Source organism: Mesoplodon mirus (genome assembly GCF_964341445.2).
Source record: "Mesoplodon mirus genome assembly, chromosome: 6".
Taxonomy (NCBI): domain Eukaryota; kingdom Metazoa; phylum Chordata; class Mammalia; order Artiodactyla; family Ziphiidae; genus Mesoplodon; species Mesoplodon mirus.
In genome coordinates, this window is record NC_138982.1 from 146338296 (window position 1) to 146365452 (window position 27157).

Sequence of the window (27157 nt, forward strand, 5' to 3'; positions counted from 1 at the left end):
AGTCACAGCCTCTCAGACGGCTCAAGAGCGGGGCTCCGTGCTAGGTCTCGGGGGTCCGGGTTCAGTGTGGGCTGGTCTGCCCCGACGCCAGGCTCGGGGAGTCCCTTCTCTCACGCAGCACCTCCTCCCGGGCGCTGTTCTAGGCGCGGGGACAGCTGTGCCTGAAACCGGCAAAGCCCCCGCCCCGTGGAGGTGACATCGTGTTGGGGAGACAGGCAGTAAGGGCAGTAGGTGACTAGGCAATAGCCTATAATTATATAAATATAAACATTTCAGATAGATACATGAATTCATTCTATAACTTATGATTGCATTAGATGTTACTACCAGGTAATAGGTACCAGGTAACAGGTATACAGGCAACAGGTGTCCGAAGGTGCTGGGTGCTGTGGGAAAGGGATGGAACTGGGAAGCGGGCGGGGCACAGGGGCTGGCATTTGGAGGTCGAGGTCACCGTCAGAGGTAGGAACCGGGCAGAGGCTTAAGGGGCGGCTGGTGCCACGGCTGCAGCAGGGGGAGGTCAGGGGGATGCGGTCGGCCCAAGGGTGCCCAGGGCCACGGGGAGGAGGTGGCTCCTGAGGGTGATGGACCCGGGGGCTTGAGCAGAGGGCCACCCAGCCCGACTGAGGTGTCACCAGGCCGGCTCTGGCCCGACACGCCGGGCGCCACCTCCAGTCTGGCGTCGCCGGCCCAAGAGCACAGCTGGGTGCAGACGAAGGGTGTGCAGGGCCGGGCAGCGGGACCCGCGGGTGCAGGAGGCCCAGCCCCACGGCGCCGACTGCCTCTCCGCCTGCAGGACAACGAGGTGGCCGCTTTGCAGCCCCCCGTGGTGCAGCTGCACGAGGGCAACCCGTACCCCCGCCGGGAGCCCCCGCACCCCACTGCGCGGTCCTGGCGGGCCGACGACATCCTGGCCAGCGCCCCGCGCTTGACACACGCCCAGCCCTACGCCGGGGCCCCGCACCCCGGCGCCTACGCGCACCTCCGGCCGGCAACCCCCACGGCCTCCCCCGCCCACACTCACCACGACTTCCAGCCAGTGGTGAGTGACCACCTTGGGCGGCGCTGGGGTTGGAGAGTCCGGAGCCCAGAGCAGCCGGGGAGGGCGCCGCTGCTGGTGCTGGGACCCGCCCTCCCCGCTCCCTCGCCCCTCCCCTCCCCCCCCACCGCTGCCCCGGGGTCCACCCGATCGCATCCCAGAGACCCACCCGGGGTCGGGGGTGGGGGCCGCGGAGACCCGGGCCATCGGGTCTGACACGCGGCTCCACCCGCAGCTCCACCTGGTCGCGCTCAACAGCCCGCAGTCAGGAGGCCTGCGCGGCATCCGCGGCGCCGACTTCCAGTGCTTCCAGCAGGCGCGCGCCGCGGGGCTGGCGGGCACCTTCCGCGCCTTCCTGTCCTCGCGGCTGCAGGACCTCTACAGCATCGTGCGCCGCGCAGACCGCGCCACCCTGCCCATCGTCAACCTCAGAGTGCGTGCGCGCCCCAACCTGGGCCGGGCCTGGGGGTCGGGTGGGCGCTGGGCAGGTCTTGCCCCTGAGGACCACCGGGCACCCTATGGAGCCCCCACGTGGTCCCCGACCCCTGCCCCCGCCTGCCAGGCACGCTGGTGCATCACCAGCTTCCGGAGGTGGCCTGGTCCCTTGGGCCCTCACCACTCGGGTGTCAGTCCAGGGCTGGGCGTCCCTGCACCGGTGCTCTTCACGGGGATGTGTCCACGGCTCCTTCCACGAACGGAACCACGTGCTTTCTGGATGCACCGAGCGCCGGTGTTCCCCGGGACCAAAGGCGGTGGACTCACTCTGGCCCAGGGTCCAGGGCTGGGGGCGGGTGCCCTGCGTTGCTGGGAGAGGGCGGGAGGCCTGGGGCCAGCCCCGCCTTGGGCGGGCGTGGGCGGTGCTGCGGCCCCCTCGGCCGCTCGTCCCTCTGGCAGGAGATGACCGGAGACGGGGTGACCCCGCTTCCCTCCGCAGGATGAGGTGCTGTCTCCCAGCTGGGAGGCCTTGTTCTCGGGCTCCGAGGGCCGGCTGAAGCCCGGTGCCCGCATCTTCTCTTTCGACGGCAGAGACGTCCTACAGCACCCCGCCTGGTAGGTCCGCTGTGTGGGCGCAGCAGCTCGGGGCCTCTCTGGATCCAAGAGCCCTGAGCAAAGGGGCGACGCTCCTGGCTCTGAGCCTCCAGGCTGACCCCATCCTGGAACACGCTCGTGGCTTAAAACCCCCAAAATCCAGAAGCACAGGAGGAAGAGTAGTTTGCGGTGTTACCTGAAACACCCTCACCTGGCCTGCTTCCCCGGGCAAGTGCCCCCAACTTCCTGTTGGGGAGACAGGCTCCAGCCCCCTCTGTCTGTCACATAACATCACGGCGAATTACCTCTATAAATTCCTCAATATGGAATCTCTGGGTCGGAGAACACGCGTGCCTACCTGACATGCTGGCAGAAGTCGCTAGCTTGCCCTCAGGTCGGCTCCACGCCCATTGTGCCCCTGCTTGCAGGTGTGAAGCCCCTGTTCCCCAACACTCGGGGGCTCAGGGTCTCAGACGAGCCCGCGTCCCTGCCTTCACCGAGGAGCCAGGGCCATGCTCCGGCCCGTGTGGGAGCCTCGGGCTGGGCTGTGGGCTCCACCGGCCCAGGGGCTGGTCCGAGGCCAGAACCCCAGGCCTGCGCCTCGTTCCCAGCGAGGAGGCCATACTGAGATGGGCTTTACGAAGCACGGGCACTCGAAGCCAGGTCCACCCAGGCCCCGAAGGGTCAGCCCTCGAGGTCACCGGGTGCTGCTGGCCAGGCTGTGCCCCCAAAAGCAGCAGCAGGACGGGGTGTGATCTGGGAGACCGAGCGCCCAGGACGAGGTTGGCCTGACTCCTGGCCACCCGAGTCCCGCCAAACCTCTGCCTTTGGGAGACGCCCTGTCCTGCCTGGGGTGGCCTCCAGCGTGGGGCGGGGGTGGCCCCCGGTGAGACTGACGGCCGGTGCCCCTTGCAGGCCCCAGAAGAGCTTGTGGCACGGCTCGGACCCCAGCGGGCGCCGGCTGACAGAGAGCTACTGCGAGACGTGGCGGACAGAGGCCAGGGCGGCCACGGGCCAGGCCTCCTCGCTGCTGGCGGGCCGGCTGCTGGAGCAGAAAGCGGCGGGCTGCTCCAACGCCTTCATCGTCCTCTGCATCGAGAACAGCTTCATGACCTCCTCCTCCAAGTAGGGCCTCTGCTGGCTCCACGGACAGATGGACACACAGAGGGCCGGAGAAGAGCCAGGCGGCAGGCAGGGGAGTGGACACGCCCCCGGCCCGCGGAGGGAGCCTCTGCTGGCGCCCAGGGCGGGGACCTGGCTGGGACACTTTGCTGTATGGTTCACGTTTCATGTAATCCTCCAGAAATAAAAAGAAGCCAAAGAGTGTATTTTTTAAAAAGTTTAAGACAGCCTGGTGCCCAGACTCTCCCTCCCACCCACCGCTCCCCCAGAGCCTCGGTGCCTGTGCTGCCCTCTTGGCCCGAATCAGACCAGGGGGTGGACCTGGCCCATCTAGGCAAGAGGCCGACTTGGAACCTTCTGCCTGGGGAGGCCCCCCGGGTGCCGAGTGGGGCCCCCAACCACCCGGGCAGGTGCTGGTGACTCTGTTTCCTGCGCAGAAAGCCTTGTGGCGCCAATGCCAGGCCTGTCTGCAGGGCAGCCACGAGGAGGCGCTGGGGCCTCCCTCCTGCCTTCTCTCCAGCTGGCCGGCTCGCTCTCGGGTCACACGCAGTGCCAGGGGAGACCACCTCCTCTCAGCCTCTGGCAGCAACTCCCCTGGCTGCAAGGTTCCAAGCTCAACTCCCCCCCCACACACCCCCAGGGCTCCTGGTGCTGCAGTGTGCAGCCAGCCCCGCCACGTGGGCCCGTCTGCGGTCCTCTCTGTCCCACGCTGGCTTCCCATGTCCCGAGGTCCCACCGGCACAGAGCCTGGCCCGGCCCGGACTGTACTGGGAGAGCTTTGAGGGGTCCATAAACCAGCACCGGGTCCCTGGGCCCAGACCTCACACAGGGTGCTCCTTTCCTGACTCCAATGCCTGCCCAGCTCTGCCCAGCAGCATGTCCAGGGACCCAACTGGGCCCGGACCCAGGCTGCCTCAAGTCCTGGGTCAGACCTGCCTCCTGCTGAACTTGGCACCAAGGCCCCGGGTTCACCTTTGCAGGACAGAGAGGCAGAAGCCCTCGGAGGCAAAAGGCCACACGTGCCCCCCGCCAGGACAGAGCCCACAGGCTGGCCAGCCAAGCAAGCCCTGGGACGGGCGAGGCTGCTCGGAGGGGCTGGGCCGTGTCCACAGGCGGGCCACGCGTGCTTGGACCCTGCTCACCACTGTCTGTAGCAGCGCCTCTCGGGGAAAACCCACATCATTGCCTTCCTTGTGGGAGGAGTGCAGGGGACATTTTGGGGTGCGCGCGGGTATCTCCAGGGGAGCTGGCGGGGTGGCCCAGAGCCCAGCTGCCACAGGGTCTGCTGTCCAGGCACTGTGACTGTAAACCGCAGGGGCTGGTCCTGTGAACTGTGTCTGTGGTTTCCAAACAGGCGCCAAATAAAAATGACCATTTCCACTGACACTTGGTTTGCAAGCAGCTTTCACTGTCGTGAGTCCTCAGGAGCCTCTGTCCTGGACGGCCCAGCTGGTCAGTCCTGCTAAAGGAGCACAGGTGTGCACAGGTGTACGCAGCAGATGTATACGGATACACACAGGTGTGCAGATGCACACGGAGGCACATGAACACACATGGGTTCCCAGATGCATGGTCGTCCTTCGGTATCCGTGGGGGATTGGTTCCAGGACCCCCTCAGATACCAAACCTGCAGATGTTCAGGACCCTTATATAAAATGGTGTAATACTTGCATATAACCTATGCACATCCTCCTGTATGCTTTAATTTCTCTCAGGTTACTTATCATTCCTAACACAAGAAAAACGCTATATAAATAGTTGTAAATACAATGTAAATTCCATGTAGTGGCTGGCACATGGCCAATTCAAGTTTTGCTTTTTGAAACTTTCTGGAATTTAGAAAAAAATATTTTCAATCCACAGTTGGTTGAATCCTCAGATGTGGAATGCACGGATATGAAGGGCCACCATGGGTGTGCGCTGGTGTACATGGATATACACACGTGCAGATATACACATCTGTGCATGGGTGTACATGGATAAACTCAGAGGCACATAGATGTGAGTGGATATACATGGGTGTGAGATACACGTGGGTGTACACATGTACACGGATGTGAGATACAGAAACACATGGATGTACACGGCTGTCCATGGATGCCACAGGCGCCCCACACCTTTTTTCTCTCTCAGGGTCTCCCTGGCAGTGGCCAGCAGCCTCACCAGCTCTTCGGAGCCGGGTAGGTGGTCCGGCCCCGGCCCCCGTGCCCCCCACAGCTGTGGCAGATGTCTGAGCCCGAGGGGCCGTGCACACTGCACAGAGCAGGGGCTCAGTGGTACCCCAGGAGCTCGGGACCGGGGGTGGCAGAGGCCGAGCGGGGGGACCAGCGCCTGTGGGGAGGCTGCAGGGGAAGCAGGGGGCAGCGGGAGACCAGGGCGCTGGGTCATGCTCATGGGGGGCAAAGAGCAGAGCCCTGCCTCCTGGGTCAGTAGCCAGAGGCGAGCCTCCTCCACCCATCAAGCCCCGCCAGCTCCCTGAGCATGGAGGGGGTGCTGCCCTTTCCCAGCAGCGCCCTGGCGTCGGCTGTGGTGTCTTGAGCGGAGGCGCCTGGGGACCACCTGCCCTATCTGACCCACACCAACAGCCGTGAGTTGAGTCAAGCTGCGTGTACAGCCTCTTCCTTGACCCTCAGGGTGCCCTGAGATGCCCTGGTCACCCAACCTGACCTCAGGGGTCCCAGGGGGCAGCCAGCTCTGGCCCCTTCTCCACCAGGCGTCCTGCTCTGAACTCGCAGCAGCGACCTTTCCCAAAGACCCTGGATGAGGGCCGGAGGCCATGGGAGGGGCCGGGTTCAGCTCAGGACGGGGTTGGGTCCTCACCTGCTGGGGGGCAGGGCTGGGACCCCCTCTTGACCGGATGGATGCGTGGAGTCAGGGGTCCCCTGGGGCTGTGTGTCTGCTTCACGTGCCTGGGGCCAAGTGGACGGTGTCACATCTCAGAGGAAGCACGACCGGCTCTCGGGCCCGGCGGCAGTGCCCGGGGAACGTGGGCAAGTCCCCCGGGGGCTGGCGCGTGAGTGGCCCCCATCACCGGGAGGGGGCCAGCATCAACCCAGCTCCGGATCGAAGGACAGAGAGGACCTGGGGTGAAGCCCAGAACGGAGGAGCTGGTGCTCCTGGGCTTCCACCCGACGGAACCGCCACCCCCAGCGCCCCACTTCTCCCCCAGAAACAAGCCAGAAGAGGGTCCTCGTTTTGGTCAGTTTTTTAAAAAAGGAAGAGAGCATTGTTTACAACGGAGGCACCTGGACAAGCGCAGACGCCACAGTCCAGCCACGGGCCCAGGAACACGGCCCCCACCCCCAGGGCCCGGGACGCCCCGTGGGCACCGGGTCCCCTGGGCTTGCGTCTGGGACCACTGTGCCATTTCCCTGGGACAAGGGGGTGAAAGCAGGGAGGTCTGGCGGGCACGTGGACCCCCCACACCAGCCACGTGTAGGCAGGGACAGAAAACCAGCCCCCAGTGGCCGGGCAGCTGCCTGAGCGTCCCCGGCAGGCCGCGGGTCATGGCCAGGGCGTGAAGCAGGGCTGAGGAGTGCCCCGCTCGGGGTGAGCCAAGGGCCCCTCGCAGAGGCTGGAGGTCCCCGAGGCTTGGGTCTCACGGACAGAGCACGGGGGCCCCACAGTCACCAGTGCCACAACCTGACGACGTGGACGATGCCGGAAACCTGGCTGCTGACACCCAGAAGACAGGCAGCTGCTGGGGACGTGTCAGCTGTGAGGTCAAGGCCCAGGCTCGCTGCCTCTGGTGTCAGGAATCTGGCCGCCCACCGGCCAGGAGAGCAGGTCGGGCAGGGTCAGGCCTTGGCCTCGGGCCACTGCATCGGCTCCCCCACGGCTCGCACGCCGGCCTCTGGGGCGGGCCCGTCCTGCGCGGCCGGCTCCCGCACCGGGCTCATCAGCTCCTGGGCCGGCGGCAGGGGCTGGTGGCGGCCCTGTCGGAAGTGGCGCAGGCCCGCCAGCAAGGCCGCAAGGACATAGGCGGCAAACAGCACCAGGAAGTACACAGAGTAGATGAGGAACTGAAAGAGAGAGGGCGCAGGTGAGGCGGGCGGGGCACCCGCCCTCACGCCCTCCCGCTCAGAGGCCAGCGGAGCACGCACGGCAAGGGGGGTGGGCACCCAGGGGTCGTGGAGGCAGGAGCAGGGCCCAGCCCCCACCCACCCAGCGGAGCTTCTGTAAACCCAGCACTTCTGCGCCTTCGCCATCTGCCCCGCAGCACTTTGATCACCTTGTGTGACAGCAAATGTGCACTTGGCTCTGGGGCCAAGTCCTCACGGAGGACACCTGTGCGGGCAGAGGCTGGTGGAGGAGAACAGGCCGCCCAGGTCTCGCGGCCCCCGCAGCCCCCATGGCCCCAGGGCAGTGCAGCCCTGCACCCGGGGACCGGTGAAGCTGCACAGCGGTGACGCACACGGAGGAGTGCCCGGCACACGGGAAACTCCCCCCGATTCTCAGACCGCAGTGGGCAGGGGGTCCAGGGTGGTCTCCTTCGTGTGGGGGCCAGACGAGTGTGAGTCCCGCCCACGGCCCCGGAGCTCAGCTGCCCCAAGTGGTCTCCCCGAGAACCCCTCAGCACTGCATGCTCAGCCCTTCTAGGAAAGCTCATTTTCAGAAGCAAAACCAGGAAATGAAACGTCGGGGACTTGGCTTCCGGGAAGACGGAGCTGGCATGACTTGCCTGTTCCTCCCAAGTACGATTAAAACCCTGGACACTGCACAGACGACACACAGAAGGTGCCTCTGAAAAGTGGATGGGGGCAGACTAGCTGGGACCTTGGAATCCAAGAAGCACCACGGCAATGTGTTCCCTGGGCTTTTTTTCTTTCTGCTGCAAGTATTTTTAAAGGAACCAGGGCTTCCCTGGTGGCGCAGTGGTTGAGAGCCCGCCTGCCGATGCAGGGGACACGGGTTCGTGCCCCGGTCCGGGAAGATCCCACATGCCGTGGAGCGGCTGGGCGCGTGAGCCATGGCCGTTGAGCCTGCGCATCCAGAGTCTGTGCTCCGCAATGGGAGAGGCCACAACAGCGCGAGGCCCACATACCGCAAAAAAAAAAAAAAAGAAAAAAAAGGAACCAAAGAAGCCCACAAACCAGGAATACCAGGAAACACAGAAGAAAACACTCAACAAAAGCTGCTCCGACCGAAGGATCAGGAGAGGGACCCCCACCCCAGCCATCAGGACAGGACACTGATGAATGGGAACCACTCTCCTCCAGCCAGACCCCACCCTCGTGACCCAGGCTGTAAAACCCCTCACCCCCGTCGGGTGGTGTTGGTCAGGGCCCAGTGGGGAGCTGGAATGTTCACCCCCATAGGGACCACATGGAAAGCCTGGACTTTCACTCCCCCCAGGTGGTGCCCCCCCCTCCCTGAAGAGTCAGGACTTTTACCCCACCCAGCAGCAGTGAGAATGCCCCTCCCCCACCAGTGTCACTGGAGGCCACATGGGGAGCAGTAATGAGGCACCCATGGCCCTCCTGACCACTGCAGGCCATGTGGGGAGCTGGCACTCCCTTCCTTGCCCAGCAGTAAGGAGAAGCCCCACCCCACCCTTCAGTGTGAGGAGGGCTGAGTCGGGAGCCTAGAATTCCACCCCACCTGGCTATAACGAGTTGCATGCCCCTAGTCCTCTGCTAGGCTGGTGTCAGGAGAAGCTAGCTAAAACGGAAGGATTAAATAAGAGCCAGAGTCTCAAAACATAACAGCCAAAATGTACAGGTTTCATTAAAAAAAAAAATCACTCAGCATACTTACAACCACAAAGATCTCTAAATGAATGAAATACAATCAACAGACACCCACACCAAGATGACAGAGATGTTAAAGTTATCTGAGAAGGATTTTAAGGTAGCCATCATAAAAATGCTTCAACAAGCAATAACAAACATGCTTGAGACAAATGAAAAAAGTCTCAGCAAAGAAACAGGAGAGATAAAGACGAAAAGTTACAATTGAAAAATATAATAACCAAAATAAATACTCAGCAAATGGTCTCAACAACAGAATGGAGGGCATAGAGAAAAGAATCAGTGAACTGGAAGATGGAACAATAGAAATCATCAAATCTGAACAACAAAGAGAAAACAGATGGGGGAAAAAAAGCAGAGCCTCATTCTCCAGGGGACAAAATGTAACACTGTGTCATGGGTGTAAAATAAGAAGAAAGAAAAAAAATGGGGCTGAAAAAGTACTTGAGGAAATAATGACTCGGAAAACTTCCCAAGTCTGGCAAGGGACATAAACCCATAGATTCAAGAAGCTGAGAGAACCCCAAACAAGACAACACCCCCCAAATCAGACCAACACACTATATTCAAATTTTTGAAAGTTAAAGACAAAGAAAAAGGAAAAAGCTTGAAAGCAGCCAGAAAAAAAAAATGACACCTTAAGGGAAAAATAATTAGAATGACAGTGGATTTTTCATCAGAAACCAGGAAGGCCACAAGGAAATGACAAATTTTTCTCATACTGAAAAATTCAGGAATGAAAAATAAATCAAGACATTCTCAGATAAAGAAAAACTAAAAGAACAATTTGTCACTGGCAGACCTGCCTTGAAAGAATGCTTAAAGGAGGGTCTCTAAACAGAAAGTAAATGATAAGAAACTTGGAACATCAGGAAGGAGAAAGAACACAGTGATCAAAATTGCGGGTAAATAGACTTTCCTTCTCTTCAGTTTCCTAAATGTTTGACAGCTGGAGCAAAAGTTATTATCCTATCTTAGGTGGCTCTAATGGTATACAGAAGAAATAAGTAAGGCACTTATACTTAAACAGTAGAGAGAAAAGTGACCTAAAGGAGGTGAGGTTTCAATACTTCACTACAACTGGCCATTTAATACACAAAGCAACCATCAAAAAAGTTACCATGAGAGATACACTCAAAAATACAACAGATAAACCAAAATGAAATTCTGAAGAATCTATAAATAATCTATGAGAAGGCACAAAAAAAGAAAACAGAAACAAAAGGCAGAGAGAATAAAAAGAAAACAAAAAATGAAATGGCAGACATAAGGACTAATACATCAACAATTACACTAAATATAAATGGTCTAAATAAACCAATTACAGACAGATATTGGCAGAGTGGATTAAAAAACATGACAACCATATGCTATCTACAAGATACTCAGGTATAACAATATAGTCAAGTTAAAAGTAAAAGGATGGAAGACAATATGTCATGTAAACATTAACCAAAGGAAAGCAGAATGGCTATATTAATATCAGGTGAAGTAGACTTCAGAGAAAAGAAAATGGCCACAGGCAGCAAAGAACATTATATAATGATAAAAGGCTCAATCCACCAAGATATCCAGTGTATGTGTATGCAACAGAGAGCTGCAAAAACACGACAGAATTGAAAGGAGAAATAGACAAAGTCACAATTATAAATGGAAACCTCAACACCCCTTCTCAACAATAGGCCAGACAAAAAACTCCATAAGGATAGAGAAGAAAGCAATACCACCATCGACTATAGGACCTTATTGATATTTATGGAACACTCCACCCCAAAACAGCAGAATTCACATTCTTTTCAAGTGTACATGGAGCTTATAACAAGATAGACCATGTCCTGGCCCCTAAAACAAACCTCAACAAATTATAAGAATTGAAATAATACAGATTGTGTTCTCTGATCACAATAGAACATAATCAAAATAGAAATTAACAACAGAAAGATAACAGGAAAATATCAAAACACTTGGAAAAAAACCAACACATTTTGAAATAATCATAGGTCAACTAGAAAGTATGAAAGGAGACAGAAATACATAGAAATGAATGAAAACTACAAAATGCTGAAAGAAATCCAAGTCCTAAATAAATGGAGAGACATACCATGTTCACAGGTTGGAAGATTCAACATAATAAAAGATGTCAATTCTCCCAATATTGATAAACAGGCTTAATGCAATTCCTAGCAAAAGCCCAGCAAAAAATTTTGTAGATATACACATGATTACTCTAAAATTTATAGGGAAAGGCAAAGAAACTATAATAGCTAAAATAATTTTTTTTTAATTTCAAAGTTGGAGGAATCAGTGTACCAAATTTCAAAAACTTACCACCTAGCTACACAAGCAGGACAGTGTGGTGGTGGAGGGAGGGTAGGCACACAGCTCAACAGAACAGACAGAGAGCCCAGAAACAGACTCATGCAAGTGGTGGAAAGCAATTCAGTCTTTTCAGCAAATGGTGCTAGAGCAACCAGACATCCACAGACAAAGGAATGAAATGTTGTAAGCTTCACACCTTACACAAAGATTAACTCAAAACAGGTCACAGACTGAGATGTTGGGGAAAATCTTTGGGACCCAGGGCCAAAGAGTTATTATATGTGACACCAAAACTAAGATCCACAAAAGGACAAGTGAATAAATCAGACCTCATCAAAATTAAAAACTTATGTTGAAAACAACCCTATTAGGAAGATGAGACGGTGAGCTACGAGCAGGGAGAAGACTTTGCAAAGCACACACCCAACAAAGGACGACTACCTAGAATCTACAGACATTCTCCAAACTCAAGTGAAAAAACAAAGGAGCCAATTAGGAAATGAATGGGCAGAAAAGTGAAGAAACACTTCACCAAAGAGGATGTACAGATGGCAGCTGCAGGTGGGAAGAAGAGCCTCACAGCCATCAGGGAAAAGCAAATTCAAACCACAGGGACCATCAGCCCTCCACACTGTTCGCAACGGCCGAACAGAAATGGTGACCACACTGAAAGCTGATGAGAATGTGGGGAAACCGGATCCCTCAGGCACGGCCAGTGGGAATGTAAAATGGTGCAGCGAGACCGTGGAAAACAGTCTGGCAGCCACCACGTGACTCAACAACTGCACTTCAGGGCATTTGTCCAGAGAAATGGAAATCTGGGTTCACACAAAAAGCTATAAACAAATGTTTAGAGCAGCCCCCAACCAGATAAAGCCAGGGCTCTTGGCGGTGAGTCGGTAAATGAGCCGTGGTCCAGCCACCGCGGAGCCCCACGCAGCAAAGGACCAGAGTGAAGTAGCCACGTGTCTCCAGGACTTGGGCTGAGTGGGGAAGGCAATCCCGACTCACAGCTGCAGGGTCCCACTCTCGCAATGACAATGCTATAGAAATGGGGGGCAGACCGTGGTGGCCAGCGGTCAGGGAGGAGGCAGGGTGGGGGCCCGGTGTGGCCGCAGGGGGCGGGGGGGCTGCTCCCGTCTCGACTGTGCGAGGTCCGTATCCCGAGAGCGCCCGCGCCGCAGAACTGCAGGACGTGACCGGTGGGGAGGCTGGGCCCGCACCAGGTACGTGGGTCTTTGCATCATCCCCTGTTACCCCACAGGTGAGTGTGTGGTGACCCAGAAGTAGAGTTCAACTGAGAAGACAAGCCAGCCCAGGCCAGCTCCCTGCACGCTCCGTGCTGGTTCCCACCCCCGGCTCTGCCCGGCTCTCACCACCCAGGACGGAGGGAAAGGGCACCCGGAGCACCACACGCAGGAAAGGTGAGGAGGCGGAGCCAGGGTGACTTTCCTTCTGGACGCCCCCAGGATTTCCAGCTACGAACAAACCTCTAGAGTTACCTTTTAACCAGGAGATTAATCCAGCAGGAGAAAAATCCATATATTGTCGTCAGCTTGACCCAACGTGGCCAGAAGCTGTCACGTGGAAGGGGCTGGGGCCAGGTCAGGCGAGGAAGGCCCAGCCCCTGCCCCCCGCCTTGGGCCCCTCGGAAGCCCCGCTGCCCAGAGCCGGGACACCCAGGGCTCCAGAAAGGGAGAGGCTCCCCCAGGTGCTGGGGCCCCTCCCAGGCCAGCTGGAGAGCTGCCAGGCAAGGCCCCATGGAAAGGCCAGGGGACAACATGCTCCCCTGCGGAGGTCACCGCTCTGGGGGAGAGGCCTGCCCCGGAGGGTCCCCAGTGAAGGAGGCCCCAGCCCGCCACCTCTGGACGACAGGCCTTGTGCTCTCCGGACAACCCCTCCCGCCCACCCCATAGGTGCAGCTGCACATGCACCTGTGGACCTGAGTCCAGCCTGGCCACCCTGCTCAGCCACAGTCCCCAGTGTTCAGCCTGGGGTGGATGGGGCAGTGTCCCTGGAGGGCTCCACTGGTGACCAAGGGCCAAAACCTGCCTGCCCATGTGGACACAAAGGACCAGAGGCTCTGATGTTCTTCACCAAAATGCATGCCCAAACCCCATCCAAAAAGCCAGTTTCTGAACAAGAGGGTCTCTCATGCCCGGGACTTCCTTCCTGGCCAGCTTTGAGATCACCAAGGCACCTCGGACAGAGGGCTGGGACTTCTCCATGGAGCTGACCAAGCCCCAGGGAGGTCTGGGCTCCCAGCAGATGGAGGCTGCGTCCCACAGGCAGAGGGTGGGGCAGGATCCCTGGGGAGCCCGGTAACAATCCCTCCCACGGGACCATCCTCTGGCTAATTCCAGCTCACTCAAGAGTGGTCCTGCCCTGGGTGAGGCCACCGGGAGTCACATGCCCGAGCGGCCCCCAGCCTCACAGCGAACAGGAATTCTCAAGTTCTTCTTGGAAGACCGAGGACCTGCCTAGGACCGGATGGAGGAAGGGGATGGGAAAGGGGCCAGCACGCGCCAACGTCAACCCCACGAGCTCCACTCTCCGCTGCCCTCCACAGAGGAGACAGACAGCTGTCACGTGAGCCAGGACCCATCGCAGGCAGGGACCTGAACGAGGGCACAGGGAATGCTCGGTCACGCCTCTGTTCCTCCTGGGACCTCAGCCAGTGCAGGGGGCGCCCAGGGCCAGTGAGAGCGCCTCCAGAGCGACCTGCACCCAGGCCAGCCTTGGAGGCCCCAGAGGTCTCACCACACTCGACCGCGCATGCCCACCGCACTGCCCAGACGCGGGCGACATTTACAGCCCCAAACTCAGCCCTGGCAGGGAGCCGCACAGGCCGGATTGTGGCCCCCTGTCACCTTGCCCTCTGACCCTTCCCTCCCTGCTCCCGCTCAGTCCAGAGGGTCTGGATGGAGACGCCCCACCCTCAGCGGGTCTGTGGTCTGGGTCCCGGGAAAGGCAACACCACTGGCTGGGTGGCCACCAGGAGGCCTGGCCAGGACACGCCCCAGAGCCTTCCCTCCTCAAGGAAGTGAGCCCAAAACGGGGGCTCACCTGAGAGTGGACCGGGAGGCCCAGGCCCCGCTTGTCGGAGACAACGAGGGTGATGATGGTCTTGAGAACAGTGGCGAGGAACGTGTTGACTCCGAAGACAAGGGCGCGGAGCTCTTGAGAAAGAGAAGACGCGATCTGAAAACTTAACGGGGAAGCGGCCGAGGTCAGACTCAGCTGGGGGCGAGATGCACGCACAGGCGCAGAGGCCCAGGTGCGGGGCAGCGCTCCTGGGCTGCCAGGAACAGCCGCGGGGGACAGGCGAGACCCGCCCAGTGCCCAGGCGGCCCACCGCTCCGGGGCTGCGTCCTGATCTGGCACGTCCTCCTGCATGACTCACAAAGCGAGTGCAAAGCCAGGTGCAGAAGGCAACCTCGGGAGATACTTCAAGTCTCCTGGTAACTCCAGGGCAGAGTAAGTCATCATCGCTACAGGTTCCCGGAAAATCGGCCTCATGAGAGCCGGGCGTTAACAGACAGGGCACTGCCCGGACAGAGTACGAGGAAAATTCCGGATTAAAGTCCTTTGTCGTTAAGTGATTCACTACATTATAGAAAGAACCGTAAAACAAACAAAGAAGGCAGGAGGAATTAATATGCTCAGAGCCTGCAATGCTCTGCAAAGAAATTAACATTTGAACGTACTTCCAGTTAAAAGCCCCAAAGTGCCTTTAAAAAAAAAAAAGAAAAAACTGATCAAGAAGTGTCCTAGAGTTCTGAAGAATAAACAAACAAAAATACCCAAGAAGTCTTTAAAGAGAATGACTGAGGAGCTTCTGCTGGGGGGCTCGGGGGAGGGGACAGTACATGAAGTAGGAGGATGAGCAGTCATGTGACCAACGGCGCACTAACTAAGAGAAGACAGCAGGCGGATCAAAGGTCCCTGACGACAGGGTAACTCCTGGGAAGCGGGAGCTGGGCCAGGTCCCGCGGGCACAGGCAGGACGCCACACCACACACACAACCGACTCAGGCAGTGCTGCACCAACTCCGAGAGTCGGATGAAAGCAAACGGGAACACGGCAACACGTAATAAAAGGCTCCTGTCACGTGTGGTAGATGTAAGCGCGCTGCAGATAATCAGGAAAAAAGAAATCCCAGCAGAAAAAGAAGCCACAGGTATAAACTGGGCGGGACACCAGGGAAAGGCAACTGGCCCGCGGGCAGCCCTCCACCACCCGCAGGGGCTGTGTGCCTGCCTGGACAGCGTCTGCAACATCTCTGAAACCCCCTTCCAAAGCACGTGCCCTGTGACCTGGCCGGTTCCCTTCCAGGACCCACCTGAGGCCATTATCAGAATTTGGGAAGAAAAATGTAGGTGAGAGGGTGTGGCTCCCATGTTGTCTGTCACAGGAAGATATCGGAGACAGGGGCCTTATCACCAGGAGGACCAAGGACAATGCCCTCTGACGTGGAGCCACGCGGTTACGAGGGGCAGGGGTGCAGGGTGACCCCGGCTCGCTCCAGGCAGCCCAACACCCACGTCAGCCACGGGGGCTGGGGTCTGAGGGGGTCCGAGGGGGTCCGGGGGGGTCCGAGGGGGTCTGAGGGGGTCTGTTGTCTCCTTCACGCCTTCCTGCCTCACATTTGACCTTTTCTGCATCGTACCAGATCTTTTTGCCACGAACATCTATGGCTTCTACAATTAACAAGAACACGTGAGACACTAAGTGGTCCTGGGAGAAGTGAGGGAAAGACACCCACGGCCCTGGCGCCCGCTCCGGAACGCTGACAGTGACAGGACAGGTGGGACGTTTGCAGGCTGAGCCTCAGGAGGGGAGGACACAGCGTCCAGGTTGCGCGGAAGTCCAGGCCATAGCCACGGCCACGGGGGCAGGGGGGCATTAGGAGCAGAAACCAAGAGAGCAGGGGCAGGGTAGTCGGGGTGTCTGGGCAGCACTGACCCTGAGGGGGAGGAAAGGAAGGACGCAGCCCAGGGCAGGAGAGGGACGCTGGGTGCCAGGCGCTCCTGTGAGACGGCTCAGGGGAATCAGGCCACCACACTGCGGGGCGACGGCTGCAGAGGGTCAGGAGTCCGAGGACACGCTCTGAGCTCAACACCAGGCAGGGACAGATCTCGTTGTGTGTGATCGGAGTGGACAGTTGAAGCGCGGAGGGAGGTGCCCCCAGGGAGATGGGGCTCGGAGGGGAGCTAGGGCCAAACGGCTGGGGACAATGACAGGCCACCTGCTAGGTGCAGGAGGTGTAAGCATGTGTCCTGAGCATGTGCGCTGTGTGTGGCATGAGGGCATGTTGTGGTGTGAACACATATGGTGTGATCACATGTCTGGGGTGAACACATGGTGTGCATGTGCAGCTTCGTGAGAGGTCCAGTCCAAAGGGTGTATGAGGGTGTCAGAAGCCAGCAAGATGCAGGCTGAGGAAGGTTCTGGAAGGCATGGGTGGTCGGCACGCAGCTCCCGGGATGTCCCTGGGCCAGTGCTGGAGCATCCCCAGGACTGTGAGGAACACAAGGGCATCAGGGGAAGGGCTCCCCCAGGCAGAAGGCAAGCTGGGTCACCCAGTCACTCTTGGGCTGTGGGCCACCGTGCCCAGCAGCGGGAGTGGGAGGGGATGGGAATGACCCAAGATAGGACAGCAGGGCCAGGAGACTGGAAGAAAGGACTTCCCAAGGTCCGGTCCCTGTGGACACTGCGGTTCGAGGGGGGAGCAAAGGGGACACCCACATGGCTCCTTGCCCAGCCTTGCGATCCCAGTGGCCAGGATGGGGCATGCTGTGGACAAGTGGGGTCCTGGCTAAAGGCACCTGCTCCACGCTGCCCGGCACATACCCCTGCTGCTCCCCATGGAACCTTCTGGAAGGAGGCCTCTCGATACACACAGTGCACGACCCTCCAGCTGCCCGCCCTCGGCTCCAGTCTTTCGGGACTCTCCTGCCAGCAGTCCCACATGGCCACCCCACACCAGCCCGACTCACGTGGCGATGGGCACCAGGAACTGGTAGGAGCCACGGAAGAGCACAAAGGCCGAGTAGCACAGCCAGATGTTGCTGGTCTTGTACATGAGGAAGATGAGCCCAGCCTGCAGCACCGTCACCACCGCGATGATCAGCTTCGCCCACAGTGCCCAACGGATCTTCACGAAGCCGGCGGCAAAGGAGGTGACGGCACCTGGGGAGACAAGACGCGTCGGCGCCGTCCTTGGCCTCACGGGTCACCCCCGTCTGGGTGAGGCAAGCGGGGCGTACCGAGCAGAGTGGAGGCGGCATCCGCCCCGCCGTTGTAGACCCTCGTGGTGTCCGTGGTGGGGTTGACCACGTTCCACAGGATGTGCACGTAGTAGACGATCAGGTAGTAGCCGGCGGAGTTGAAGACCCACCAGAGGGACCAGAGGCGCAGCTGCGGCAGCTGCGCGGTACGGCCCAGCTCGCGGAGCATGTGCGCGAGCGCCGAGTCCCGCCAGGAGGCCGGCAGCCGGCCCGGCTTCCCACCCGTGGGCTGAACTTGGCCCAGGTTCATCCGGTCCAGCTCGGAGGGCGCGGCCCCGGCACACGCGGGCGCTCCGCGGTTGAAGAAGAGGCTGCGCTTGGGGCGCTTCAGGAAGAGCGTGAGGACCAGGCTGAAGGTGAGGAAAGCCAGCGAGATGTAGTTGAGCGTGGAGAAGGGGACCCTGCCCATCGTGACCAGCAGCTGGCCCAGCACGGAGCTGGTGAAGACACCCAGCAGCACGGAGGCCCGCGAGTAGCCGGCCATGCGCTGGTAGCAGGCGGGGGGCACCAGCGAGAAGATGTACGAGGAATAGGCGATGCGGGCTGCCGTGGTGATGCTGAAGAAGAACTCCATGAACTGCATGTGCAGCACGGACGAGCCGAAGAGCAGCAGAAGCCACACGGACACGTAGCTCAGGCCCTGCAGCAGCAGCACCGGCTTGTAGCGCAGGTAGTCGGTCAGCAGGAAGATGGGCACCAGCACTGCCAGGTAGGAGTAGGACAGCACTGGCGTGATCTCATTGGTGACCTGCGGGACAGCAGGCGTGTGACCCCAAGCCCCCGGGGCGCCTGTCGCCCATCACGTCTACCGGGCTTGGCCGGGTGCCTGGGAGCCCCACCCGGACCCCACGGACCCCTTTACCACGGCGCCCCACCAGGACCACGTGGGGCGCGCCGTCCTCCAAAAATGTGCAGCCCATTAAGACTGTCCAGGGCAGCCAGGGAAATGGAGAAAAGCACAGCCCGACCCCCGGCCGTGATCTACCCTGACCCCATCCCCCACGGGCGTGCTTCTCAGACAGTAGCTCGGTGCTGACACACGCAGAGAGCTGGTAAGTACACTGAAAATAACCAGTAACTACATGCTAAGCCATGCTGATCCAGGCTTGTTTGTTTCTACCTAAATAAAAACACGATATGATTTCACCTTAAGTCTACCGATACAGAAAACAGAGCTGTGACCAATCTACACTCATGCTGGCCGCCAAGGAAGGCCTTCAGTGGCTGATCCCACTCGGTCCCAGGGCACAAGGTATGCAGGAGAGGACCGGGCCCTCAACCCCCCTTTGCCAGGCAGGACTAGGGGGATGCGTACACGGGACCCAGGACTCCCGGCTCCACCAAGGGAGCTGCCCGCAGCCTCGGTCACTCAGCTCTCCATTCAGAGAGGGCTGGCCCAGTAGGAACCTCCTTCCTGGGCACACAGGGCAGAGGCCAGAGCCACAGACCCACTTGGGACAAGAGCCAGATGTGCCCATGGCCGCCCAGGAAGGGCTATCCTGGACTCACCTGGGCCCAGGCCCCACCAAGAGGTCCCAGCTCACGAGAGGCCCAGGCCCCTGGCCTTGGCCCCTTCCTGGGGGATGGACACGGGGGGCACCCTGTGCTCAGAGCCTCTCCTGAGGCCCCAGGTGGGTTTTCAGCAGGTGGCCCCTCACAGGGGTTGCACCAGACCCCATCTGACACCTCCCAGGGGCTCTGACTGAAAGCCTCACCCAGGGATTCCACCTGATGCTGCCCAGGGCCCGGCCATGGCTCAGATCAGCCAGGGCAGCACCAGGTGAGCCTCGGGCCTTGTTGCGCTCTCAGAGGCTTTGGCCTCCCTTGGGTCCTACCTGACTCAGGCCTGACCACCTGCTAACACCATGGGGCGATCCCTGCGCCAGCCCAGGGGGCCCTCAGCCCTGCAAGGCCAGCAGGCACCAAGGCCCACTTTACAGATGCTACCGAGGACCCAGGGCCGAGCCCAGGCCAGCACGTGGGGCCCAGCCAAGCCCACCGCTTAGTGGCCGGCTCACCTGCAGGTTTCTGCAGCCCTCGAATCTGTCCACCCAGGATGTGCCACCTGACCAGCCAGCCCCAGGGCAGTGCTTCCCAGTGTGTGCCCAGGACCCCGGGCTGGCACGCACACCCACCACCTCCAGGGCTCCCCTGCCTGGTGGCCTCCTGCACCACATGCCCACCAGAAGCCACGGCTGACCCCAAAGGCTGTGGCCCCCCAAACACCGAGCACTAATGGCCCCAGGACAGTCTAAGACAGTATTGGTGCAAGTCCGTCCCCGGGGCAGGATGAGTAACCAGCGCTGGTCCCAGAGCCATGGGGGCCAGCTGCAGGGGTCAGAGCCTTGTTTATGGAAAAGTCCTGGAACATCAAACCATCCCTCAGTTAGCTGACAAAACCTCTTGGCAGATGGCTTGCACAGCTGCAAGGGCCACGGGGTCAGAGCTGAGGGACACCAGCTGGACTCTCCGTCCCGCTGCCGCTGCCCACACTTCTCAGGCAGGGCAAGCACACAGGCCAGGCGAGAGGCTGCCCTGTGTCACACCTGTGAAGTGCTGGGAGCACGGGCACCCACAAAGTCCCTGGGGCATGAGGACGGCCTCCTACTGGCCTCGGTCCAGCATCGCTGGGCCACTTCCCAACACCTCGGTTTGGACGGGCCGGGTCCAGGCTGATGGGCAGGATGTGGGAGCTGGGGCCAGGTCATGACCCAGGTGGCTTCAGGGCAGCAGCTGCTCTGAAGTCAGGAGGCCTGGCTGGGGCCCCACAGCAGCCAGGACCAGGATGGGGCGCCATGGGCCCTGAGGACCGGCAGGACTGGGGAGCAGGGCCAGGCCAGGCCAGAGGGGACCTGCATTCCAAGAGGAGCAGCCTCAAGAGCCAACACCTGGCAGCACCCAGGGGTCGCTGAGTCCTGCCTGACAGGGGAGGGAGGACAGGACAGGGCCGTCACAGAGGATCCCGCCAGAACGGCAGGGTCAGCCATGGGCTTGGAGGGACTGCTGTGTGAGGGGCAGGGGTCATCATGGCAGGGGTGGGGGCACGACCCAACCCAGGCAGCTCAGATGCAGAGGAATCACAGGCCCAAAGGCGCAAAGCAAAGCTCGGACCCTCCGGAGGTACTTCACGAACCGGGGGTGGCGGCATGTGGGGCAACACTCAGCACAAACCAAAAGGAAAATCCAGCAGAATTAAAAGGTGAAGCTGCGGCATAAAAGGACCACGGCAAGCAGGGAGGAGGCCGGCGCAGACAGGAGAAGCCGCTGCCCACAGGCGGTGGATCCCGCCAGCGCCAGGAGCCCGCCAGGCACAGGAAGGCAGACGCCCACAGGGAGGGGGAGACTGGCTGAGGCCTCGCTCCAGGGACAGCCAGGAACACGGGACCGCGGCAGAAATCGAGGAAATGCAAACCCAGCAGCAAGCTCTTCCGTCTATCAGATGGGCAGAAACTCAACAGTGCCTCGCGGGTGCTGGCCCGAGGAGCTGGAAGCAGCCTCACGCTGCAGGGGGTCACAGCAGGAAGCCACCAGCAGCAGCGTTTCCCTCAGGGACGAGCTGGAGACCCCGGAGACCCCTGGAGCAGGGGTGGGCAGGCCCTCAGTTTGGGGTTTGAGGTCCTGAATGCAAGTTGGGCAGCTGCAGCCCAAATCTGTGTGGGAGGGTCACAGACCCACCGGGCTCTTCCCACACAGGCCCCTGCCGTCCTCCGGTCACGTCCAAGGCCTGGTGGGTGGCTTAATTTCTGCAACCTATTGTTTAATCAGTTACTGCATGAGCTAAGAGGGCAGGTGGGGGGAGTTCATGACAGGTTTTCCTTCTGGTTATTTTCACGGAGCTTCCCACTCACTCACGTCTCACCTCCGCAGTGGAAGACAGCCCCTTGCAGAACACAGCGGTGTCCGGGGAACTGGCCAATCAGTGAGCGAGGGATGTGCCAGACTGGCTGTTCGAGGGGGGCAAGCCCCCACCCCGGACTCACCTGGGAAGTGACCCCTCTGGCTGCAGTGCTGGCCGTGCGGTCAGACACAGTCACACACACAGACACAGATTTGAGCCTGTGCACGCAGCCCAGGCACCCCAGTGTGTCCATTTTCCAAGAGGACTACTTTGAGGGAACAGGCCTCATCTGCACGGCGACTCCATGTGACTTAATTCTGGGGTTGCTGAGGGGTTGGGGCCAAGCTCTGGGCCAGGGAGAGGCAGGGGCTCCCTGAAGAAATCAAGTGGGAAATCTAGGGGGCCAGCAACAGCGACAGCGGGTGTGGAGGCCGGCGGCCACCCTGGAGGGGACAGACAGGGCTGGCGGGCCGGGGCCACGCTCTGGGGTGGCGGGCGGTCCTCAGGCAGGACGAGGTGTGGTGACCACAGCCTAGACCGTGAGCTTCATCAACCAACGGCCTCTGAGCCCTTTTGATTTGTTTTATTTTATGGAGACAGAAACCGGGAGGGACACTGCCTGTTGCTGCTTCTACTCCACGTTTGACCCCAGAGACTCCCGTCAGGTATAAGCTTATTAGTCAGGTTCCAATGAGATCCTTTGTCCTTGTTCTGAGCAAAAGGCAAATTCCTTCCGTAATCCCTTTGGGCAAACAGGCCTCTGCTGGAAGCAAGGGCCCAGCGGGCGGGCGGGGGCCCCCTTGCACTCTCCCTTCAGAGGCCCACGGCAGGCATAGACCCCTCTGCCGGACCCGCCATCCCTCTAACAGCGGGGACCTGGTAGCCGCCAGCGCCCGCAGCCCGAGCAGCCCCCGCGCTCCGGCCCGTCCCGCCCACACGCGCACCCACGTGCCTGCTTCTGCGTGAAGTTCTTGTCGGGGCCCAGGAGGTAAGGCGTGATGAAGCTCTCCCCGGGCCGCATCTGGGCCATGAAGCCGTAGAAGCAGAGGCAGAACACCAGGCTCCACCAGGACTGCAGCTTGCGGCCCGGCCTGGGCTCCGCCGGCACCTGCTTCTCCACCTCCAGGCCGGAGAGGGCCATGCTGCCCAGGTCCCCGACGGCCCTGCAGGAGACCGAAGGGGACGCTGTACCTGGGAAGGAGAGCCAGAGTCAGGGCAGCACAGCAGACAGCCCGCAGCCGTCTCCCACTCCCGGAAACTTGGCTGCAAAGGGCTCCTCCCCCCGGCATTCAATCGGGCTCAACTTCACACGGTGGACAGGCCTCAGCCCCAGCCCCAGTCCCAGCCCCGTGGTCCAACCTGGAGCGTGTGACAATCCAGGAGCCAGGCCCAGCCAGGCCACGCTGTCACCACTTCTGGGGGCTCCAGGGCTGCAGCTCTCATAGGGTGGCTGCCAACCACATGGGGCCCATAAATGTTAAGTAACGAAAACTAAATGCAATTTAAGATCCAGGTCCCCGGGGACACTGGGCTCATCTCACGTGCTCACGGCGCCGGCTGCGATTGCTGGGCTGCGTGCACCTCCCCCGCCAGGCCTGACGGCCTGATCCTCACGGGGTCACAGCACCAGGCGTGTCCAAGTGCCAGACCCAGAGGAGAAGCAGCCGCGCCCGCGATAGCCCAGAGGACGTGGCAGGAGGAGGACCTGCCGGGCCAGGCACACACCAGACCACAGTACAGGGGTCAGGGATGGGGGCAGAGAACCCCCAGGGGCCACCGAGGGCAGAGAAAGACTTCACCCAGTACCGTGATTTCAACACAGGCCTGGGCCTTGCTCAGCAAGGGGAACTACTGCAGTCAACTGAGCCCGGCTGTTCCTTCCTCCTGTGTTTATTTCTGTGACTCAGGGAAAACGGGGGGCTGCTGTGTGACGGCAGTCAAGCCCCTGAAGAAGCTGCGGCTGGCAGGTTTGTTTGTGAAGCTACAATGAGGGGCAGGGTAGGGGTGAGGGGGGCAACAGTGGCCCCGGAGTTACAGGGTCCTAGGTCCCAACGTTCTCAAGGGCCAAGCGAAACACCAGCTAGGAGGGGGTTGGAACCCGGCCCCTCCCCCAGCACCCCTCCCCCGGGAGGTGTGGTCCCCCAAGAACACACAGGCCAAATGGCTCCAGCAGAAAGACTCTGCTGTTTGGGGCAGGGGGTGCACACACGGCCCCCCACTCCAGCCCCAGGAGTCCCCCAAGTTCATTCTCCCACTCCCGGGGCGCTGCTCCCTGGGTGCCAGAAAAATGCACACTCTCAGCCAGATAAGCACCCAGCGCGGGGTGAACAGCCAAGAATTTACAAAGCCCAGAATTTACAAACCCCTGCTCTTGGCCCCCCTGTTCTGAAAGAGATGACAAAGGCTTCCCTACCTGGCGTCCCGGAATCCCGGGGCAGAAGTCTCAGACACCAGAACCCAGCAAGCTCACCAGCTTCTTCTTTCTACTTCCTGGACTCCCATGGCTTCTGAAACCCCAAGGCGGTGCTTCTGAGACTCCAGTGAGCTTGTCAGAAGTGTGTCTGAAGGCCTCGGACACACGCCAGGACTCTGCACCCTGACTCGGCCCCCAGACACGCCCGAACAGGTGACCGAGCACGCAGGGAGCCGCTGCCTCGGAATTCCCAGCTGGTCACCGATAAGAGCTCCGCCTCCGGTATTTCAGGCCTACATGCAGATGGGCCCCAGGGCCCCGGCGCCCAGCCCTGAGGGTCCCAGGAGTCCTCCAGGGTCACAACACAGTGGTGGATCACCGCCATCCCCAGAAGCAAGGACATGCAAGGGTCCACACCCTGCATTGGCCAGGGAGCTGGGGGGGGCGGGGGTAGGGGTAGGGGGCAGTGTCTGCTGACACCCGGGGAGCAGGGCTGGAGGGACGGGCTTTACATGGGGTCTCGGGGAGTGTCCCACGAGCTGCGCCCCCTCCCTCCCAGCCCCACCCCTACAATCTGGGGACGCTGTGCTCAGTGCTGGAGTCCCTCACCTTCCTCCCGAGTTACGGCACAGCTGGAAGGAAAGAGGGGCCTCCGCCGGCCAGCAGGGAGAAACCCAGGCCTCCTCTACTCTTGGATCACAGGAGCAAAGGGCCAAGGGCTCACCTTGGGCTCACGTGCACACGGTCTCGCAGCCCCCTGGCTGGCGGGTCTCCCAGGCTGCACGGGGAGCCTTCTACCTGCCGTCTCCGAAAACATCTGCTCAAGGAGCCCCTGAGCCTCAGGCCTGCCACCCAGCAGGGGTGGCCGAAGGAAGGCAGCCTCCTCACGGGGGCTGGGAAGGGCCATCACACGCACCAGAAAGAGGGACTCAAACTACCTCTGTGCTTCTCACTCAGCCCGGGTGCCAGGGACCCACTCTCCAAGGACGTGAGTGAAGATGCCCACCCCGGACAAAGGCAGCTGCCTATCCTAGGAAACCTCTACCGCCCCGTGGCGGCCCAGTGACCCCTGGAGCCCAGCCTCCCCCTGCCCCGTGCCAGGGGAGCAGAAACAGCAGTGAGGATGCCAAGAAGCACAGAAGGTACCAGACCCCGCGGGGCTCCCTTCAGAAATGGCCACTGTCATCCCTGCTTGACGTTTTTTCCTGAGCGTTGCTTTAAAATCTGTTCCTTCCACCCACATAAGGCCCTCCTCCAACTTCCTGTGGGGGGCACAGTCCTGGGCCCGCCCTTCACCAGCACCCCTGGCTCCCCACGGGGAGAGGGCCCCTGCAGGGGCACCCAGGGCAGAACTGCGGGGAGGGGGCCGCGAGGCAGCGCTGACCTCTGCCACCCGTCACAGGCAGAAACGCCCCTACAGGCCTCACTGGAGAGAAGGGCCAGGCCTCAAGGAGCCGGCACTGCGGGACCACCACCCGGGGCCGTGAGCGGTGGCACTGATCCGAACTAAAGGGACACCCGCCACACCAGGCCGGGCCCACTTTGGAAGGTGCGTCCCTCCCACACAGTCTCCCACACTTGGCTCCGCACCACCGGACGCGCTTCCCAAAGCTTCCAAAACAAGTGGAGGGCTGCCAGCTCATGGGCCCATGGCTGGACTGCAGGGTCACGGGGAGTTGCTTGGCCCCATCCCGGGAGCACGGGCCGCCACACAGGAGCAGCAGGGCCCCCGGGAGGAAAGGCCACCTGTACTGGGGTCTGGGGTGGGGGTGCAGAGGAAAGGGTGGACGCGGAGCAAGGTTCTCCCCTAGCCAGGTCGGGCCCCAGCAGGGAGCTCCGAGGACTACGGCTCCAGCACTGGGGGCAGCCTGGGAGACAGCTGCTTCTAGATGCACTCTGGAGTTCCGAGCTGGCCCAGATTCCAACCTGTAATCTGAGACCTACGGCCGGGGATCCCCACATGGCGAGGAACCCCGTGAACACACGTGTGTGCCTGGCGGATACCTGGACACTCAGGACAAGTGTTTCGGATAGGACCCGGGGGATAGCTTTCCTCCCGTAGACGTGTAGAGCTTCCCACTGCTCTGGACAGTCTCCAGCGCTGGGCTCCAACCGCGCCAGGCGCTGCTCCAAGGGGAAGTTGTTCACAACTACAGACTCCGGGCGCAGGAAACGACAGTGGCTTGGCTGGAGACCAGAAGCGCACCGGGGGCTTCTCCACAGGCCCGCGCGGAGACCGAAGGTGACAGACGCTTGGAGCGTGCGCCTGGGTTCCCACATGGGGCGAGGCTGCACGTGGGACTCACCACCCCTCCACTCAGCGCCAGCGCCCCCGCGCCCAGCCCTGCGCCAGGGGCCCATGCACCCTGTGCTCTCCCCGGGCCCCAGAGCCCCCGGCCCCCGTCCACCCCGACTCTCGGAGCGCGTGCACCCCCGCGCTCCTCCCGCAGCCCCCGGTCCTCACCCCGGAGCTCCTGCAGACAGGGGAGCCCCACTACCTGCGCGCTCGCGGCCTCCGCTGCTTGGCGCTAGAAGGGACCACACTGCCCACAATGCCCCGCGGCGGCTCGCTTCCGGGAGGCTGGGGGAGGGGGCGCACCTGGTCCCGCCCCCGCCGCACGTCACCGCGGACGGCAGTTGCACGGTCTCTGACACGCGCCCCGCTGTGGCACCAGAGGTCCCCGCGGGACGGGCGCAGCAGCTCCGCGCGCACGCCCCGCGTCCCGGGACTCGGGACTGAGTCCCCACCCCAGCCCACCGCGTCGCCGCCCCCGATCACACGCCCCTGGCCGCCCAGCGCGGGCTACTCCCCGTGCGTCCACACGCCCGGCCGCACCCTCCGGAGCCCCCTCCCGAACTCCTCGCGCGCCCCGCAGCACCTACCCCGCAGCGCCTGGCTCTGGTCATACTGATCACAGCTCGGGGTTGTGCTGGAGGCCTCCGGGAACGGACCTGGACAGAGACGCGTCCCCCGCGCCCCTCAAGATGTGACCGCCCCTCGACGAGTGCAGACCCCCTGACTTCTGCACACCCTGTCCCGCCGCCACCCTGTGCCTTTTCTTTTTGGTTCATTCATTCTGAGATGTTCCTTTCCTAGCCAACCCGCAAACTCAAGCCAGGGACGTGGGCCACTGAGCCAGGCAGGAGACAGGACTGTGGGGTTGGAAGGGGCGCCCTCCCCCCACGCAGCCTTCTGTGCGGATCACCCTGACCCACACGTGCTCTGGTGGTTGACTGGGGACTCCAACAAGGCACAGGCTCAGCTTCCCCGAGGGAGGCAGAATAATTTGGGAGAGGGGCACAAAGACAAAGGAATGGACCAGAGGTCTGCTTGGATCCCCTGGAGGCATCCCAGG

The 27157-nt window shown here is 60.7% G+C and overlaps 2 protein-coding genes across 6 annotated transcripts in view; one reads left to right on the forward strand and one right to left on the reverse strand.

Annotated features, from left to right (window-relative positions):
- COL18A1 (collagen type XVIII alpha 1 chain) overlaps positions 1–3407 on the forward strand; it is a 93822-nt gene extending 90415 nt beyond the window's left edge. For all 4 annotated transcript variants that reach the window (XM_082624967.1, XM_082624964.1, XM_082624965.1 and 1 more), the window contains 4 exons: positions 797–1042; positions 1275–1472; positions 1974–2089; positions 2984–3407. In XM_082624967.1, the coding sequence (XP_082481093.1) occupies positions 797–1042; positions 1275–1472; positions 1974–2089; positions 2984–3197 (774 nt within the window). In that variant the 3' untranslated portion in view covers positions 3198–3407. The remainder of the gene's footprint in view (positions 1–796; positions 1043–1274; positions 1473–1973; positions 2090–2983) is intronic.
- Positions 3408–3487: 80 nt separating this feature from the next.
- SLC19A1 (solute carrier family 19 member 1) lies at positions 3488–26355 on the reverse strand. 2 transcript variants are annotated; one of them, XM_082624968.1, is made up of 6 exons: positions 26266–26355; positions 22341–22579; positions 17530–18298; positions 17260–17452; positions 14326–14467; positions 3488–7212 (listed from the first exon to the last, which is right to left on the reverse strand). In XM_082624968.1, the coding sequence occupies exons 2-6, from the start codon at positions 22527–22529 to the stop codon at positions 6988–6990; spliced, it is 1518 nt and encodes a 505-aa protein (XP_082481094.1). In that variant the 5' UTR covers positions 22530–22579; positions 26266–26355; the 3' UTR covers positions 3488–6987. The 2 variants fall into 2 exon arrangements, with proteins under 2 accessions (XP_082481094.1, XP_082481095.1); XM_082624969.1 differs by having other exon boundaries at positions 26300–26339.
- Positions 26356–27157: the final 802 nt, after the last annotated feature.

Excerpts from the sequence above, each read along its gene's own strand:
- SLC19A1 (XM_082624968.1), bottom strand. The coding sequence starts at position 22,529 with ATGGCCCTCTCCGGCCTGGAGGTGGAGAAGCAGGTGCCGGCGGAGCCC. Across the intron at positions 18,299-22,340 it reads AGAACTTCACGCAGAAGCAG|GTCACCAATGAGATCACGCC; the intron begins GCACGTGGGTGC and ends GCTGTCCCGCAG. Across the intron at positions 7,213-14,325 it reads GCCTCCCGGTCCACTCTCAG|TTCCTCATCTACTCTGTGTA; the intron begins GTGAGCCCCCGT and ends TCTCTCTTTCAG.